Here is a 19148-nt window from a genome sequence, read left to right as displayed (position 1 = left end):
ACAAGTTCTACCAAGTCTTCTGAGCTGGAAAAGTTTCAAGACATCTTAAGACTAGCTGATTAGTAAAGATTAGAAAGATGGCCACCAGATGATGAATTTTTCAGCCTTTACAACTCAAGGCTGAGAAGTATTGCCATCTTCGTAAGTTGCAGAAGTAACTACACAGATGATAAAACCCTGGCTTCTTCCAAGTATTCATTTTTCCCTCCTCCTACCAATACCCTCATTTGCATTGTCCCAGCTCCTAAGCTTGGAATTATCACTGATTTCTTCCACCCATTCCCTCATTGCCCCCACTGCATATCAAGTCTCCTTAAAACTTACTTTGTAGTAAATATCTGCTGAATTGAATCCCTCACATTGGAGTTAAAGCCAAAGCTATATAAAGCACCAGAATAATAAATCGCAAATGATCATACTGTAGTGGTCAGATCATGTGACTGCAGACACTCACTGAGTCTTTAAGCCAAGCCACAGCTCCTCTTAGCTCAACTTTCTCATCTGTCAAACAAGGCAAACTTGGCCACTTACTAACCCATAGAATCAAGATAAGAATGGGGAATAAGTGGGGAAAAAAAAGTTTTCTGGGTTTTACACAATACCAAGATAAGGGGAAAGCATCTTATTTCCATATTTATACAAACTCAGAAGTCCAGAGAAAAGGGGGCCTACTTTGTGGCTTTCTCCCTGAAGAGCCATTCATAAATTTTTCACCTTGGAAGTTATTTAGCTTCAAGGTACCACTTAAAAGAGTTAAGATGCTTTCCACAGGTGAACACTAGGGGTCACTAGGCCCTCTGTGGAATGGCAATGTGTCAAGTAGATAAGGGTACACTGATTTTCAACTTTCTCAGAGATTTTGACTATCAAAATTTTAGCACGTAAGTGCTACTTGTAAATACACTAAAATGGTCCTCTTATTTTGATGGAATAAGCCTCTCCACTGTATAGCTCTTCTAAAAAATTCTCAAAGAGATTCTAGAAGTCTTAGGAATTCCTTTATTCCTAAACGGTAGGCAAACTAAAAACTGATGATACCCCCAAAATAGATTTTACCCATAGGATAGAAAATTGTTTGAAACTATTTGAAACAACAGTCATGGCAATTTACCTCACCCACCTCTGCACACGGGGCCACTATTACTTATTGTCTTTCATAGGTGCTACCGAGAATTAGTTACTTGTAAGATACTTAAAGAAGGCATGCAAATTCATACAACTTTGAGTATGAAGGGATCTTTGAGATCATCTATGCCAAACCCCTCACTTTACAAATGAGAAAACTGAGAATTCGGGAGGGGAAATGACTTGCCCAAAGCTAATATTTAGCAGAGCCCTAAGATATGAACTCAGGGGTTCTGACTCCACCCTTCCTGGATCCTCTACCACTCCGTGTCATGTCAGAGGGGCTCTTGTAGGTAGCTCAATGAAACTATGAGCTATGCTATGTAGGGTTACCCAAGACAGTTAGGTCATAGTGGAGAGTTCTGACAAAGGGTGATCCACTGGAGAAGGAAATGGCAAACCACTCCAGTATCTTTGCCAAGAACAGCCTAAGGACAGTATTAAACTGATAGAAAATATGACACAGGAAGAAAAGCTGCTCAGGTCAGATGATGTCCAACACGCTACTGAGGAAGAGTAGAGAACAACTACAAGCAGCTCCAGTACTAACGAAGAGGCTGGGTCGAAGACAAGCGGAAGCTTAGCAGCGGATGCATTTGGTGCCAAGGAACATCTGATGTTGTGAAGATCAATACTGGATAGTAACCTGGAACATAAGATCTATGGACCAAGGTAAAATGGATGTGGTCAAACAGGAGATGAAAAGATGATCGCTATATATACTACTGTGGGCAAGAGTCCCTTAGAAGAAATGGAGTAGCTCTCATTGTCAATAAAATTGTGGTAAATAAAAGCACTACTAGGGTATAATCTCAAAAATGAGAGAATATATGTTTGAATCCAAGGCAAACTGTTCAACATCAAAGTAATACAAGTCTATGTTCCAACCACTGATGCCAGAGGGGCCAAAGTTGACCAGTTCTATCTAGAACTACAACATCTTCTAGAAATAACACCAAAAGAGATGTCACATTCATCATAGAAGATTAGAATGCTAAAGTAGGAAACCAAAAAGTAATTAGAATAACAGGCAAGTTTGGCCTTGGAATATAGGGCAGAGATTAATGGAGTTTTGTTAAGATAATCAACTGTTTGTCATAGGAACACTCTTTTCCAACAACCCAAAAGGTAAGTCTACACGTGGATATCACCAGATGGTCAATATCAAAGTCAGACTGATTCTATATTTTGCAAAGGTGGAGAAGCTCTACATAGTCAGTTCAGATAAGACTTGGAGCTGACTGTGGCTCAGATCATGAGCTTCTTATTGCAAAATTAAGCCTTAAATTGAAGAAAGTAGGAAAAACCTTCAAACCATATAGATATGACATAAATAATATCTCTCATGAATAGTGAAGTTGAAGTGACGAACAGATTTAAGGGATTAGATCTGGTAGAAAGAGTAGCTAAAGAACTATGAACAGAGGTTCATAAGAATGTAAAGGACGCAGAAACAAAAACCACTCCAAACAAAGAGAAGAATCAGAAAGAAAAACAGCAGTCTGATGAGTCTTTACAAATAGCTGAGGAAAGAAAGAAAGCTAAAGGGAAAGAATTCTGAATGCAGAATTCCAGATAACGGCAAGAAGAAATAAGATTTTCTTAATTAAGCAATGCAAAGAAATAGAAAAAGATAACTGAATGGGAAAGACAAGAAATCTGAGAAAATTCGAGATATCAAAGGAATGTTTCATGCAAAAATGAACAAAAGACAAAAATGGTAGGGACTTAACAGAAGTAGAAGAGATTAAGAGGTGGTAAGAATACGCAGAAGAACTATACACAAGCAAGATCTTAACATCACAGATAACCACGATGGTGTGGTTGCTGATCTAGAGTCAGACATCCTGAAGAACAAAGTCAAGTGGGCCTTGGGGAGCATTGCTAACAATAAGGCTAGTGCAGGTGACAGAATTCCAGCTGAGCTTTTTAAAATCCTAAAAGATGATGGTGTTAAAGTGCTGTACTCAATGTACCAGCAAATTTGGAAAACTCAACAGTGGCCACTGGATTGGAAAAGTTCAGTTCATGCCCCAATCCTAAAGAAGGGCAATGCCAAAGAATGCTCAAATTACTGAGCAACTGAGCTCATTTCACATACCAGTAAGGTTATGTTTAAGATTTTGCAATCTAGGCTTCACAAATATGTGAATTGAGAATTACCATAAGAGCAAGAGGGTTTTCAAAAGTCAGAGGAACTAGAGACCAAACTGCCAACACTCACTGGATTACGGAGAAAGCGAGGAAGTTCCAGAAAAACATCTACTTTTGCTTCACTGACTACACTAAAGCCTCTGACTGTGTGGATCACAACAAAGTGTGGCAAGTTCTCAAATAGAAGGGAGTACAAGATCATCTTACTTGTCTCCTGAGGAACCTGTAAGCTGGCCAGGAAGCAACAATTAGAACCAAAGATGGAACAACTAATTGGTTTAAGATTGAGAAAGGAATATGACATGGCTATATATTGTCACCTTATCTATTTAACTTATACGCAGTTATGTCATGTGAAATGCCAGGCTGGACAAATCAAAAGCCAGAATAAAGACTGCCAGGAGAAATATCAACAATCTCAGATATGCAAATGATATGATGCCGATGGCAGAAAGCAAAGAAGAATTAAGGAGCCTCTTGATGAGGGTGATAGAGGAAAATGTAAAAGCTGGCTTGAAGCTTAACATCAAAAAAAAAAAATGAAGATCTTGGCAACTGGTCCCATAACTTCCTGATCAACAGAGGGAAAAGAAATGGAAGCAGTGTCAGATTTCATGTTGTTAGGCTCAAAGATCACTGTAGATGGCGACTGCAACCATGAAATTAAAAGACACTTGCTCCTTGGAAGGAAAGCTATGGCAAATCTGGACAGTACATTAAAAAACAAAAATATCACCTTGCCAACAAAGGTCCATATAGTCAAAGCTATGGTTTTTGGACTATTAGCACCACAGAACCAACACTTTCAACTTCTGAGAGTGCCTTAGACAGCAAGGACATCAAATCAGTTAATATATGAAGAAATTAACTCAGATTATTCACTGAAAGCTCAAAATACTGAAGCTGAAGCTTAAATACTTTGGTCACATAATAAGAAGATGGGATTCAATGGAAAAGACCCTGATTTTGGGAAAGATTGAAGGTAAAAGGAGAAGGGGGTGGCAAAGAATGAGATGGATAACCAGTGTCATGGAAGCAACGAATATAAGCTTGAACAGACTCTGGGAAATAGTGAAAGATAGAAGGACCTGGAGTGCTACGGTTCCACGAGGTCACAAAGCGGCAGATGTGACTTAACGACTGAAAAGCAATAACAATGTCTAACTGCAAATCCAGGGCTCTTCCCACTATACCATAATTTCAAGCTAAGCCATCATTAGGGTACAACAAAACAAAACAATCACCCCCAATGCTTAAACTATGAGGCAGCATGATGCTTTGGGGTCCAAGCAGCACTAGGAGGAGGAGGAGGAGGAGGAGAAGAGAGTAAACACGCTCTAGTACAAAAAAAAAAAAGAGCTGAGACACTTGTGCACAACGAACAGCCGCCCACCAAATTCACTCTGATTCCACTGCTACCAAGGTAAATCAAAAGAAAACTGAAGCTGGTCACTGACAGTGTCATCTCATTCCTCCCCACCAAACATAGCCCTCAAGCAAGACTGTCCTTGGCAATAATTTTAAGCAAATTTCACCTATATATAGATGTTGTAATAGACTGAGAGGGTAATCCATGATAGCATTTTCTGGGCCACCTCATCTTCAGAGTACTATAGTAGAACCTTGATTCAGATGCTTCAGAAATAGATCATAGGCTCTACAAGTCTGAAGAAACAAACCTCCCAGGGTACATCTAGTCCAATATCAGGCCACGCATCCCCTCTATAAGTAGTGATGTAACCAGTGAGAGAGCCCACTAACTCCTGAGATAGCACATTCCTCTTTGGGATAGCTCCAATTCTTAGCAAAGTTTTCCTTCTATTAAGATAGAATTTGCCTCTTTGCAACTTTTACCCATCGTTCACTGTGCTACCTGGGGCCAAGCAGAATAAGTATAACCCCTTTTTTAAGTGAAAGTCCTTCAAAGAGACTTAAAGACAACCAACCTCTACTGTACTCTTACAAATGGGGTCCATAATGGATACTATGAAAATTAACTATTTGTAAGATCCTCCAAAAAAAGTAGGTTTTTATTTTTTTCCTACATAGATAGTCCCCCTAGGTTTTCTCTTCTCTAGACTAAAATTCCAACCAATCCTCAGACAGTCTCTCCTCTCACCATCTGGTCATCCTCACCTGGAAGTGCTCTATCCTTTCTAGACTGTGCTACCTAGTACTAATGCTCCCTCTACCAGGTCAGAGTACAATAAGACCATTATTTCTCAGCTCTGGATAGCGATATCTATAAATACAGTCTAAAAATCATGATGAGAGGTAGCCTTGGATTCAGGAAGACCTAGGTTCCAATTCTGTCTCAGCCACAGCTATGTGACCATAAGCAAGACATTAAACTCCTCACTTAATCTGAAGAATACCCTTGGCAACTCTGTAAGACTCAGTTGGAAAGGAGCTGAGCCAGTACAGAGAATTTTCACACTATGAGTTCCTTGCACCAATAGAATCACAGGTCTGAACCTGCTAGGCCTACCATGCAACTGACGCATATTCAGATAAAGCCTTTAGATCATTTTACACATACTGTTATGTTAGCCAGGCTTTTCCCTAGGACTCTACATGTATCCCTATCTTATTCAACTCAATCCACCTGCTGAAATCTTTGGGTCCTGGATCCGCTATTCAACATATTAAATCCCTCAGCTCTGTATCATCAGAAAATTTGATTGCACTTTCACGGTAATTATTCCATGCTTTGTATTTGTATCCCCAGTGCCTAGCACAGTGCCTGACACACAGTAGGGGCTTAATGAATACTTGTTGATTGACTTAAGACCCTGAGAGAAATACTAACCATCATAGAGCCAAGGGCAGACCCCTGAATCAGTCAGCTGAAGACCTCCCTTCACTTTGACAACAACCTATTAAGGAATATTCTTCTGGTCTGATCATTCACCCAGGGCCTCTCTCCACTTAAAAATACTACTATTTAACCCATATTACCCAATATTGTCCACAAGTATGTCATCACAGGCTTTGCCAAATGCCTTGTTGAAATCAAAGTTTATGTTAATGGGATTCCCTGATCTAGTAACCCTGTCAAAAAAAGGAAATGAGGTTAGTGTGGCATAAGTTGTTCTCATATTGACTCTTAGTAATCACTACTTACCTTTCTAAATCCTCATAAACCACCCTTTTATAATTATTATACTCTGTGTTGTAGGTAAGAGTTTGCTTCATCAAACAGAACACCCTTGAAGAATTATGTTTCTAAAACCATTCAATCCTTCTTTGACCAATCCCTTCAAGAATGCTCCTTTTTAGCTGGTCAAAGGTAAACTGAAGAGGACCTAGTCTGACCATCACTCTAAATCCTTTCAGGGCATAGAGAAAGAGACTACAGTTACTCTTAACTGGATCAATCAGATAATCTTTTCCTTGTCCAGCCACCAACCTAATCACTTCCAGGTGAGTCCTTCCTAAGATAATCAAGAATAGAGGTGCAGGATAATTTCTGAATCGAGAGTTATAGAAAGACTAATAAACATTCTTTCCTATTCGTCCAAAGGCTTTGGACTAGGATAATTTTAAACTGCTTTCTTAACATTTATTTCTAAAAGAGGGAGAAAAGAAAGAAATAGGGCTGACTGTGTCCAAAATATGTTGTAGAATTTTGAATCGAAATCAAACTCACAATTCTATAATATGGAATACACTCCTTCTCTTTTTTTTTTTTGGTAAGTTAACCAAAATAATGCTGTTATAGTTAAATTACGGTTAAAGGAAAAAAATCTTTCTCTGAATCCCTACTTTTGAAAATCTTGCTGAAATTATTAGTTCAATTAATTGCAAAGACCAATCTAGGTTCCCAAGAACTGGTAATAAAACACCCACTGCCTCCTCTCAGTAGAGAAGTGCTAGATGTGACGTGTGAATAAACTATCAGACACAGTGGTTTATGTCTGATGGTTTGGCTTCAGTATTTTTCTTTGTTATAGAAGTGTTCAAAGGCAGCAGGGTTTAAAGGAAAATATAGTATAAAAACGAAAATAGAGGCAAAGCAAGTAAAGAAGTAAAAGATGGAAGGAAAGGAAAGAAAAGAAAAAGGGAAGGGAAAAAGAAAAAAGGCATTAGTTCCATTTACTCTCTTCCTAAGTACTGAATGACGTTCTTCCAGGGCTGCAGACTTGGATGACAAGCAGGTAGAACAAAAAGAGCCATAATCAGAAGAGCCAAGAGATGGGCTCCTGGGCCAAGCTCTCCCAGTGACATCCCGTGTGATTTCACGCCACCACCACCCCCCCACTTCCTTATCTGTCCAGTGAGAAGGATAACAAGTTCCCTCTTTAACTTGTAGAGGTGGGGTAAATTCAGAGGAGATGCTGAATGGGAATGCATACAGGAAAGGACGACAACCTGAAGAAGTAAGGTATGCTATGATCATTACTCAGAACATTAATTCTCATTGCCCAGGACTGTGCAGATGGAGAGGCAGAAGGTATAAGAGTGGGCTAAGTCTGTACTGACCAAAGTATACATGCTGGAAGTTGCTTTGTGTGGCTAAATCCCTGTTATCAGCTTGTTTGCTTGTCATGGGTCTCTTTCTCCTAAAAGTGGAGTTCAGAAAAAAAAATTATAGTTATTTAAAGGTTCTGGTTAATCAAATTTATACTGTATATTCAAAATTATCGTAAATCACCTTGATGCCTTAAATCAAACCTCAGTAATAAACAACATATTTACTATTGTTATCTTAAGTTATATAGCACCTGAACTCACAGAACGATCTCCCTGCCAATACGATTTTGCAATAGTTGCTAATAAATTATGATCAAATCTCACTGTACCATCAGGAAACTTTGCTGTAACACCATTCAACCAAATGTTCATTTGTAACATTGTTTCTATGAAATGAATTCTATCAAACTCAAGTCAACAAGCATATATTAAACACCTACCATGTGCCAGGCAGATGCAAGGGATAGAAAAGAAAAAAAAGTCCCTACTCTCCAGGAGCCTATATTCTACTGAGAGAAAAGTTAACTTGCCCCACTTGCCTGCGCACCTTAAAAAGGATTTTCATATCCATTTTCTCATTTAATCTTTCCAACATCCCACAAAGTAGACAGGGCAGTGGTTATTATCCCCATTCAACAAATGAGGATGTGGAGAGGCTGTAATATCTAAGGAGAGAGGACCAGAACCCTGGTCCCTGAGCCTCTAGGCCACTGCTCTCTTCCTACTCTGCTATGTTGTTTCGTAGCCCAAAATTTATGCAAGATCCTCAAATCTAGTGCTTAAACTGTCAACTATCCATAACTTATTTAAGTCAAAAAAACATTTTAAGCAATCCTAGTCTATTATTGATAATACATACAAAAAGAGACTTAACCAAAGTCAAGACTGGAAACCAGGTTTTCTGACACTAAACAGCTCTTTCTATTAAATACTGTTTCCCGCCAAGACAGTAAATTGAATATGACCCTTCCAAGATCTTGACAAATTGTTTTTAGGCTGGGTTGGATAACATGGCTGCTAAGGTCCCTTCCAACTCCAAAATTCCATGCTCCTGTGGTGCTGACAGGCCTAAATTTGTCTCAACAAACTCTTATAATATTCTTTACGGACTCTTCTCTTTAGTCTCTCCCTTCTCCTATTCGTTCCTCATACAAATGCCAAAACATTTCTAATGACCAGGCCTGACAGTTCTCTGCTTAAAAACCATCAATGGCTCCCTAATATCTCTAGAATAAAATACATACTCCAAGACCCTGCACAATCTTGCTCCAACCTACCATCTAGTTTTATTTTACTTTCTGCACTCTGTATTCCAGTTAAACGAGAGTCTTAACTTCTGCCTCTGAAGGCAGATTGTTGACAGTACAAGCTATGTCCATATATAGATAGTATTCCTTTCTGAATCCTGCCTTTCAGAATCCTCATCTTCCTTTACGGCTCAGCTTTGGTGCTTCCAGAAGGCCTCTCTGAACCCTCTAATAGTTGATACCCCTTCACTCCATAAAAATTACCTTTCATTTACTTATCTTTATTCATGTTTTGTCCTTCCAAAATGCTCACATTCTTCCTCTCCCTCCCAATCACTTTGTGCTGCTTCATCTCCAATGAGTAGAGATCTCTCTGTGTCCCAGTTGCTTCCTCTCAGTAGAATATTAGCTCCTCATGGGTGAGGGCTGTTTTGCCTTTGTCACTGGATTCCCCCACTACTTCCACAGCATCTGGCACTTATTAGATGCAGCCGAGCTGAATTTGTTGCATAAAGTACTGCATCCCTGTATGTTGACTCTGCTAGGGTATTCCACCAAAGGATGGAATCCTGACCCAGGTCCTTACTGTGTGACCCCCAGAAGCCACTTAACCTTCTGAACCATTCACTGTTATTACTATTCTTGATAATATTATCTTGCCAACCCAGAAAGACTTAGTTACCATCGCAAATGGCAAGAAGTAGGGCTATTTACCACACTAGAATGAATTAAGAGTAAGCAGAGTGCGTGTCTATGTGTAGGAAGGTACGGGAGAGATAAGGAGAGTGGGTCTGGAAAGAACGTGAGTAGTCCAGCTAGATCAGAGAATCTAGGAAAATTTTAGAAATTATCCTTATTCCAAAGAGACAGTATTGTACAGTGGAAAGAGCACTGGGTTCAAATTCTGCCTCTGATACTTATTACCTGCGTGAGCTGGCACAAGTCACTCACCTCCCCGGTCCTCAGTTTCCTCGTGTGTAAAACAAGGAAGTTGGAGTAGATTCCCCTGAGGCCCCTGTCAGCTCTAGATTGATGAGCCTAGGATTCTAGAATAATTAGGTTTTATGTTTATATTTAACTCTGTATTATATTTTTATATTTTTTCATATTTACCCATTTGCATCTACAAATCAGCAGTCACCAGTCTTTAAATGAATGATAACCACTTGCTTTGACATAGGGCTTCAAAGCTGACAAAGTATTCTACACATGTTATCTCATTTGAGGCCCCCTTGGTACCAGCCTCATTTATTATTTCCATTTTTCCACATGAGGATTCAAAGGTTCTGGGGTCACACAAGGAGGACCTAAAGTAGGATCAAAACCAAGCCTAGCATTCTACCTCCCTCCTACCACCAGCCCCCAAACACCACAGTGTCTCCACCATTCAGAAGGCAGAGTGGTTTATAAAAAAGGTTTTGGAACACTAAGCAGGCCTTAAATATTCATACTGACATTGTAATCAATCTGATCTCTGTTCAGACCATAATTCCTCCATGCTTTCTCATTCTGTACAATTCCTGCCCATGCCTTTCTATTAATCCTCCATAGAAAATATTCGAGTACTTAGAGGACTTTTTAAAGTTCTTTTTAATATTTCCAGAACACCAGTGGAACACCTATAGTGCTTATCAAGTTGTCTCTCCCTCATGCATCCCTTTTCCGAGCTACAGTCTTTTACTGTATAAGTTACATAGTCTTTAAATGAGGTCTTTTTTCTTAAGTGCAAGTCATCATTGACAATATGCCACAGCCAACTTACAAGCACTATATCTTTCTAATGCCCTAAAAAGTTGTCAAATTTTGCTTTCCTTAAATATGTATTTTCCAAGTAAATCATTTTTTCTTTTTTCTTCTGATTATTACAGTTGACAGGCTTTGACAATGGCAGACAGGAGACAAACTACCAAGGTTGTGAGAATGGCATCTTTCCAATTGGAACATGATGGAACAAAATGTGAATATATTGGAAACTGCTGAATGCTCATGTGGCCTTCCAGCTTGTTGGGAATGGGCCCAACCAAAAAGCAAGTATCATTTCAGAAATTCAGCACTTCTGAGATGTTTGATGAAAGAGACATATTTGGACTGATATTTTTTCTACATATATAACGAAATCATAAAAGAGCCAGAAAGACTATAAAGACCCATTCCAACTTTCTCATTTTATAGATGAGACAACTGAGGCCTAAAGAAGGGGAAACAACCTGATGAAGCAATCAGACTAAAGCTCAAGTCTCCTGACACAACCACAGTCCCATATTCCCTGTTCTATCTGTAAACATAATAGTCTGTATAAGTGGAGATGACGACAAAGGATTTGAATATGCAAATATAAAATACATCTCAAATAATACATCTAGACTTACATGCTGTTCAATCATTTTAAAAATGGTCTGACTCTACTGGCTAACATGACAAAACAGGAAAATGATAAATGCTGGAGAGGATGTGGGAAAATTGGGACACTGATGCACTGGTGGAGTTGTGAGCTGATCCAACCATTTTGGAGAGCAATTTGGAACTATGCCCAAAGGGCTATAAAAATGTGCATACCCTTTGACTCAGCAGTACCACTTCTAGGACTGTACCCCAAAGAGATTATAAAAAAGGGAAACTGACCCATATGTACAAAAATATTTATAGGAAATCTTTTTGTAGTGGCAAAGAATTGGAAATCAAGGGGATGCCCATCAATTGGAGAATGGCTAAACAAATTGTGGTACATGAATATAACGGAATACTATTGTGCTATAAGAAATGAGGAACAGATGGACTTCATAATAACCTTTAAAGACTTAAGTGATCTGATGCTGAGTGAGGGGAACAGAACCAGTAGAACATTATACACAATTACAGACACATGGTATCTGGGATAACTAACTTTGATAGACTTGGCTCTACTCAGCAATACAAGGTTCAAAGACAGCTCCAAAAGACTCATGGTGGAAAATGCTATCCACATCCAGAGAAAGAACTTCAGAATCTGAATGCAGATTGAGGCAAACTATTTGCTCTTTTTCCCCCCTTTTTTTTGGTTTTGTTTCTTCTTTCTCATGATTCATTCCATTGGTTATAATTCTTCTTTACAACTTGAATGTTGTGTAAATAAGTTTAACATGGAGGTATATGTAAAACCTATATTGGATTACATGCTGTCTTGGGGAGGGAGAGAGGAGAGAGAAGAGGGAGGGGGAGAAGATTTGGAATTCAAAAACTTGTGGAACTGAGTGTTGTAAGCTAAAAATAAAAAATAAATTTTAAAAAATGGTCTGACTCTACTAGAAGAATCTTATCTGTGAGTATCCTTATGGATTTTACAGTATATTCCACAGAACTACTTCTTGGAGACAACTTTTGTAATTATATTCTATGGTATGAATAAAAGTTACAATATTAAGTATATTGCACTGGAATTTTTCTGACACTTTACTTGTCATACTCACATAAATGTTAACACAATCAAAGACTTCACTTGTTTATTATTTTATGTAGATTTTTTTTTGCATGTGGAGTTTCACTCAAAGTCAGCTTTAAAATTGCCTTGAGGAATTAACTGGTGTTGATTTGAAAATGCTAGGTGTATTCAGAAATAAGGCAGTATACTTTTCAAATTGGTAGACACAGAGAACTGGAAAGCTTGGAAGGCAGAATCAAGATTCAAAGCAATCTAGACTGGCAGGAAACAAGCATAGTAGATGGAGTAATTGGACTTGGGAGTCAAAAGACCTGAGTTCAAGTTCAAGTTCTGAAATTTCACAGATACAAGGTAGGTGGACTCATTGATCATCCATGTGTTTTTCAGATCTAGATTTATGACTCTGTGACTTATCTACTCTGAGTTTCAGTTTCCTCATGTGTAAAAAGGTGGTAATCATTCTTGTACTACCTGCCCCACAGAAGTGTTTTTTGAGGGAACAGCTCTGAGAACAAACCTTTTAAAAGCACTACATAAAGGTAAATAGTTGTTACTCTTGACAGGGTAAAACAAAATAGGAAAAACATACAGTTCTATATTTGGATTTGAAAAAATCAGATGCCCAAGTATAGGATGTGGGAGACCTGCTTTAACAGGAGCTCATTTTAAAAAGATCTACAATTTTTAGCGAGAACTCAGCTCAACATGAGCCAACAGTGCTAAAACTACCAAAAAAAAAGTCACTGGCTTAAACTAACCTAGCAGAATTATAGAGATCCAAGATATGGGAAAGAACAGTCACATTCTACTCTGTGCTGGTCAAAGTATGTGGAGTGTTATTTACAATTCTGGATAGCACATTTCAAGGGGAATATTGGCAAACTGTATATTCAGAAGGGTAAACAAGGATGGTCAAAAATCTAGAATGCAAGTCACATGAAAAATATTCCAAACTCTCTCTTAAGAAATTATTGGGGCAGCTAGGTGGTGCAGTAGATAGCACTGGCCCTGGTGTCAGGAGGACCTGAGTTCAAATCTGGCCTCAGACACTTACTAGCTGTGTGACCCTGGGTGAGTCACTTAACCCTGATTGCCTCTGGAAAAAAAAGAAATTATTAATGCTTCCAAAAAAATTGCTATCATTTCCTTTAAGTCTCAAGTCCCACCCTCTCCTAGAAGGCTTTCCAGGTCTCCTTCCTTCTAAGATTATCTCTAATTTGCCCTGTATATGTCTTAGATTGTGGGCTCCCTGGCTTTGGGGTTTTTTACCTTTCTTTGTATCCCCAATACTTAGTACAGTGCCTGGCACATGGCAGGCACTAAATAAATGCTGGTTGACTTGTCTTCCCAATAGCCCCACCCCTACAGAATCCTCCTTTGTACAAAGCATAGCTGGGCAAAACAAACTGATAGACTGGCCATGTCTGACCATAGATGCCTCATTTTGCACCTATTCTCTCTGGACCAGGAAGAGGAAGAGGAAGAGGAGAGGGAGGCATGTTTTATCATGAATCCAAACTGGTTAATTCACCGATATGAACTGTATTGTTTTCCTTTACATTCATGTGGTGTTGGCGTATATTATTTTCTAGTTTCTGCTTAATTTGCTCTCTACTAGTTTAAACAAGTCTTTGCAAATTTATCAGAATTCTTCACGTTCATCATCTCTTACAGCTCCACAATATTCCATTATGTTGATACACCACAGTTTAGTCACTTCCCCGCTGACAGGCACGCTTTTTCCTTTTTTTTTTTTGCTACCACAAAATATGTCATGAATATCTAGACATGTATGAGCCCCTTCTTTTGACACTGTCGAGATATCAAAGGCCATCAGTGGTGTCAAAGGGAATAATAATTTAGTCACTTTTCTAGCATAGTTACAAACTGTTTTCAAAAGCAGTTAGACTAATTCATTGGTCCCCAAACTTTCTGATTTGATGCCAGACAAGGTATTCAAAGGAAGCAGACATCTAAGGTCCTTATCTAAGAGATGATATTTACTTTATTTAATCCCTTGCAATAAACCTAACACATGGGCCCAGCTTACAGCAATTTCTTCCATTTAAAATGTGTTCTCTCGTTTGTTCTGTAGCTGAGATTTATCTTCTAAGCCTATTTATTTTTCTCTAAATAAGTCATTCTCTGTTACAATGCCCTGCTTAAGTCTCTTAACCACTGAGACACAACACAGACATATTTGCCAACAGTTTCTGATAAAATGTTGCTTTTTGTTCTTGATATACTTAGAAAAACATATACAATGCCCTGGTCAGCATAATCCTTCCCAAAGTGACTCATCCCTTCATGGGAAAGGGTGAACTAGGCACTGGCAGAGGGCCCCTGGGGTCTAGCCCTCAGTAGCTTGCTGCTGCTTGGGCAATGCTGTGCTTGCACCCCTGGGGCTGCCTTGCTGTCTCTCTGGCCTCTGGAGGCAAAAGGTGGAGAGGCACTTCCCTGAGGTTTTCCTCACTGGCATGCACCAGCCAAACGGGAAGCCTATGCAGACACACTTGCTCTCCATTCGTCAAAGGTAATCAAGAACATGGTGAACTAAAGTAAAAAAAAAAAAATCTTCTTTTCTTTTTTAGCCATCGTCACCAAATTTTCCTAGTTAAAAGAGACCATCTAAAGTATTTTTAAGAACCTAATCCAAGGCAATGGTCATCCTAGTCCAAACAGCTGAGTTGTAGAGAAGCAAGTAGAGAAAGTTTATTCAGTGTATGACACTCAAACCTGACAAAGATAGAAAGAAGTATCCAATGAACACTGAAATCTTCGCAGTAGCCCTCTTTCTTGTAGTAGAAAAGAACTGGAAACAAAATAGGTACCCATCATTTTGGAGAATGGCTAAACAAATTATGGTACCAGAATATGACAGATTTCTGCACAGTAAGCAACAACAGATATGAAGAATTCAGGGAAGTATGATAAAACTTTTAGGAAATAATACAGAGTAATGAATGTAGATCAGAAAAAAAAAAAGCCTCAAAACTGAATGCTTTAATTATAAAAACCAAGCTGGGCCCAAGAGAAAAGTTGAGAAAATGCACCTTCCACTCCTCTTTGCAGACATGAGACACTATGGGTACAAAATATTGCACTTTAAATATAATTTACATGTTAGTAGGTTGTGCTGGACTGATTTTTTTTATCTTTGTTACAAGGGATAGCTCTATGGGTAAGAATGGGGCCAAGGATAAAATTTGGAAATGAAGCTGACGTAAAGACAAAAGATATCAATAAAAATATAATTTTTAAAGAAGTTAATTCAAACTAAAATATAAGTGGGCTAAGACTCACACTGTTCTTTATTTTGTTGGAAACAAGCATTAACTAAGCTTCAACATGAAACAGAAAAATGGTAGGAGAGCTCTCATCTTGGGGACTGGAGTTTTCCACCACAATTCCTCTGGCCTTTTGGCTGAGAGAGTTTTCTCAGAAGTGACGTAAAGTTATTTTAGCCTTCTTCAGACTAGTCCTTTTCTATGGTACAAAAACACTTCCACAATTTAGAGCCTTTGTCAATATCATCTGTAGAAACCAAAAAAAAAAACAAAAACAAAAACAAAAAAAAAAACAAAAAAAAAACCCAAAACCAAACTGCTGTTTTTCAACCTTACAGAACGGTTTAGAAAAATTATCAGAAATACCTGAAACTTTGTCACCACTTATCTCTTAACTTTTCATTAAAATAAGAAAATATCTCCTTAAAGAACAGCTGATCACAAGATTTTATAACTGGAAGGGACCTAAGAGGTGACCTAGTTCAACCCCCTCATTTACACAGGAGAAACGGGGCTAGGAGGGGATAAGTGATATGCTCAAGGTAGTAAAGCACAAATCAGAGATTCAAATCCAAGTCCTCTTAATTACAAATAAAATAAAGCCCAGTTTTTAACCAAGTGCCTTTCATCAATTGCATTTTTTGTGATAAAATGAAGAACAGAATTAAGTACCCTGTGATAACTTTTTTTTTTTTTTTTTGAAATTTAAAGCCCTAGTATTTTCCATGGCATAATTAGGGAAAAGAAATCGGGAAAAAGTGAGTGGCAAAATTTCCATTCAAAACAAGAAAAGCATTTCAGAAAGAATTAATTTTAAACACAATTAGGAAATTAAAATCTTAACATGATAAAAGTATTCTAGCCTGAGAAAAATTACATGATGCTTCAATTAGCAACAATCTTTCTTCTATTACCATCGAGCTTAAAAAAGGAAGGGACACAGGGAAAAGTAGAGTTCTGGATCCAACAACAAATGGAATTGCTTTCCAGACCAGCAATCCCTCTGCAGGGTAGAGGCCCAGTGCAGGTTTTAGCTCCATGCTCATCATTTCCAGTTACAGGACCAGGAAGCGCTTGCTCTTGGCAGTGTTACTTCCCTTGATTTCCCTTTGTTTGTATCATTAAAGGATTCAAACTTGATTTCCAACTCCTTCCTAGGCTATTTTATACAGAACATCGATGGAATGTTTCTAATATCTCCTCTGAATTGAACTGTCTGTTCAAGAGACACCCTTTAATCTCAGCCTTCCAGTTATCCAAGATGAGAGAGCTATAGGCCACATGTGCCAGGAAATCAAGGGCAGAGAGAATTCAAGAACCAATCCAACATGAAGTCCAAAGCAATCTTTGCTTCATGTCTTTTTTTAAAGAAATTCATCATGTTTAGTGGACACTAAAATCACATCTCTCACCACTTTTGGTGAGACATCATGTCTATTAATGCCCCCAAATCTGCAGTAAGACAGGAATCCCTATTAACACCCAAGAGTTCAGCTCACATTTCTAAGCTTTTCTTTTCACCTTCCTCAGGCTTCAATTTCATGTTACATATTTGTACCACAGAATACATGCTCAAACCCTGCACAAATATAACTAGTTTGGCTTGTTCCATACTAATATATTTGTACTAATAAACACAAGACAAATAAAATAAACAAATATCTGGGTGCCTATTCCAGCATAGAAGGTGCTCTAGGGCATATGCACGAGTATAATAAATATGGTCCTGGCCCAAAGTCTGGTAGTTTCTTTTTTGTTTGTTTATTTGGAGGAGGCTAGAGGGGATAAGATAACAAAGTAAGGCTATTTAGGGTAAGTGACAAATGGCTGGTAACAGACTAAGAGTGTCATTAAAATTGGGGAGAGTGTGAGGTGCTTGCCCGAAAGCCCCTCAGGCTAGAGTGGCCAAGAAAGGCTTCACCAGACAAAGTGGCCTGAGTTGGGCCTGGATTCATACAGGACAGAAGAGATCTCAGGATATTCTAGGTGACAAAAAAAAAAAGAGAGAGAGAACAAGGGCACTGAGATGGGAATGAGGAACACGTTTAAAGGACAGGAAGCAAAGAGATCAGTCTCAGAGGGATCAAGAGCATCTGCAGGTAATCTCTGTGTCAGACTCCCATAGCAGGAAGGACCCAGTTATACAATGAGGTTTGTTGTGATTTCTTTGAACTCTTAAGCCCTAATGCCCCTACCTGGAAAACCTTTAGAATCTAGTCTAGTTAATTACTGTTAGAGACTGACTCCTCAGTTTCAAGTACATAAGAATCAATCAACCAGCACTTATTAAGCACCTATAATGGGCCAGGCCTGGTGGAAGTGGTAAGGATAAAGAGACAAAAATCAAGGCCCTGCTCTCAAAAAGCTTATATTCTAATGGGGAGACAACACATACATAAAGAAGTCTATGTACAAGATAAACATCCAGAAGCTGGGAGAGGACCAGGCCAGGCTTCAAAAAGAAGGTGGGCCCTGGGACCCTGAAGAGTCCAATAAGGGAGGAGAGCATTCTAGGAATAGGAGACAGCAAGCACCCAGGCACAGAGAGGGTCATGTGGAATAATAACAAAAAGGCCAGTTCAGATGGATCATAAAGCATAGGAAGGGGAAGTGATACACACAGTGGAAAAGCAGGCTGGGTCTAGCCTGGGAAGGGCTTTAAAAGACAAATGAAGAGTTCCTAGTTGACCACTGAAGAAACAGGATGCAAGTAACATGGTCAGATGTGCACGGGAAGGAAATCATTTCAGCAGCTGTGTGCAGGGTAGATTTGAAAAAGAAAGGACTCCAGGCACAAAAATGAATCAGGCTGTTGCAAAAGTCTGGTCAAGAGGGGATGAGTGCCTGAACTAGGATGGTAGCCAGATTAGTTGAGATGGAGACAGATATAGGACATGTTGTTAAAGGTAGAAACTACAAGATTTGGCAACTGATCAGATATGTGGGCTGAGGAAGAGTAAAGAAGCAGGGATGACACTTAAGTTTGTGAACCTGGGCAAGCCTCCCACAAATGAGGGTAAGAAAGTAACTTCAGTTTGGGACATTAGTTTGGAATGCTCAGGGAATATCTTGTTTGAAACATACTTGACTAGAATTCAGAAGAGACCAGGGCTAGCCTGTTCTATAATTCCTAAGGTATATATAGATATGGGAGTCATCTGCATAAGGATAATTAAACCCAGAGGAGCTGATGAAATTAGTGAGTGTAGTGAGAGAATAGAAATGGGCCTATGATACCCTTGGGGAATACCCAGTTATAAGGTATAAATATGGATGATGAACCAGCAAAGGAGACTGAGACATAGTTTGAAATATAATAGAAAAGAGTTTGGGAATGTTTTTAAAGGAGGAAAATAAATCAGGAACCTATGAAAGCATACATGCAACTAACAAACTTTGTACCTAGGACATAAAGCATAAAATCATCAAATCAACTTTTTAAGA

At 38.8% G+C, this 19148-nt stretch overlaps 1 protein-coding gene across 3 annotated transcripts in view; it reads right to left on the bottom strand.

Annotated features, from left to right (window-relative positions):
• Positions 1-19148, bottom strand: part of BBS4 (Bardet-Biedl syndrome 4) — a 64878-nt gene that overhangs the window by 30666 nt on the left and 15064 nt on the right. The window contains exon 4 of one of the 3 annotated variants that reach the window (XM_036736279.1): positions 7762-7841. The exons of the other annotated variants lie outside the window; for them this stretch is intronic. Coding sequence (XP_036592174.1) covers positions 7762-7841 — 80 coding nt within the window. The remainder of the gene's footprint in view (positions 1-7761; positions 7842-19148) is intronic. 3 annotated transcript variants of the gene reach the window in all.

The sequence above is a fragment of the Trichosurus vulpecula genome, chromosome 8 (assembly GCF_011100635.1).
Source record: "Trichosurus vulpecula isolate mTriVul1 chromosome 8, mTriVul1.pri, whole genome shotgun sequence".
NCBI lineage: Eukaryota > Metazoa > Chordata > Mammalia > Diprotodontia > Phalangeridae > Trichosurus > Trichosurus vulpecula.
This window is presented reverse-complemented; position numbering and strand designations above follow the sequence as displayed.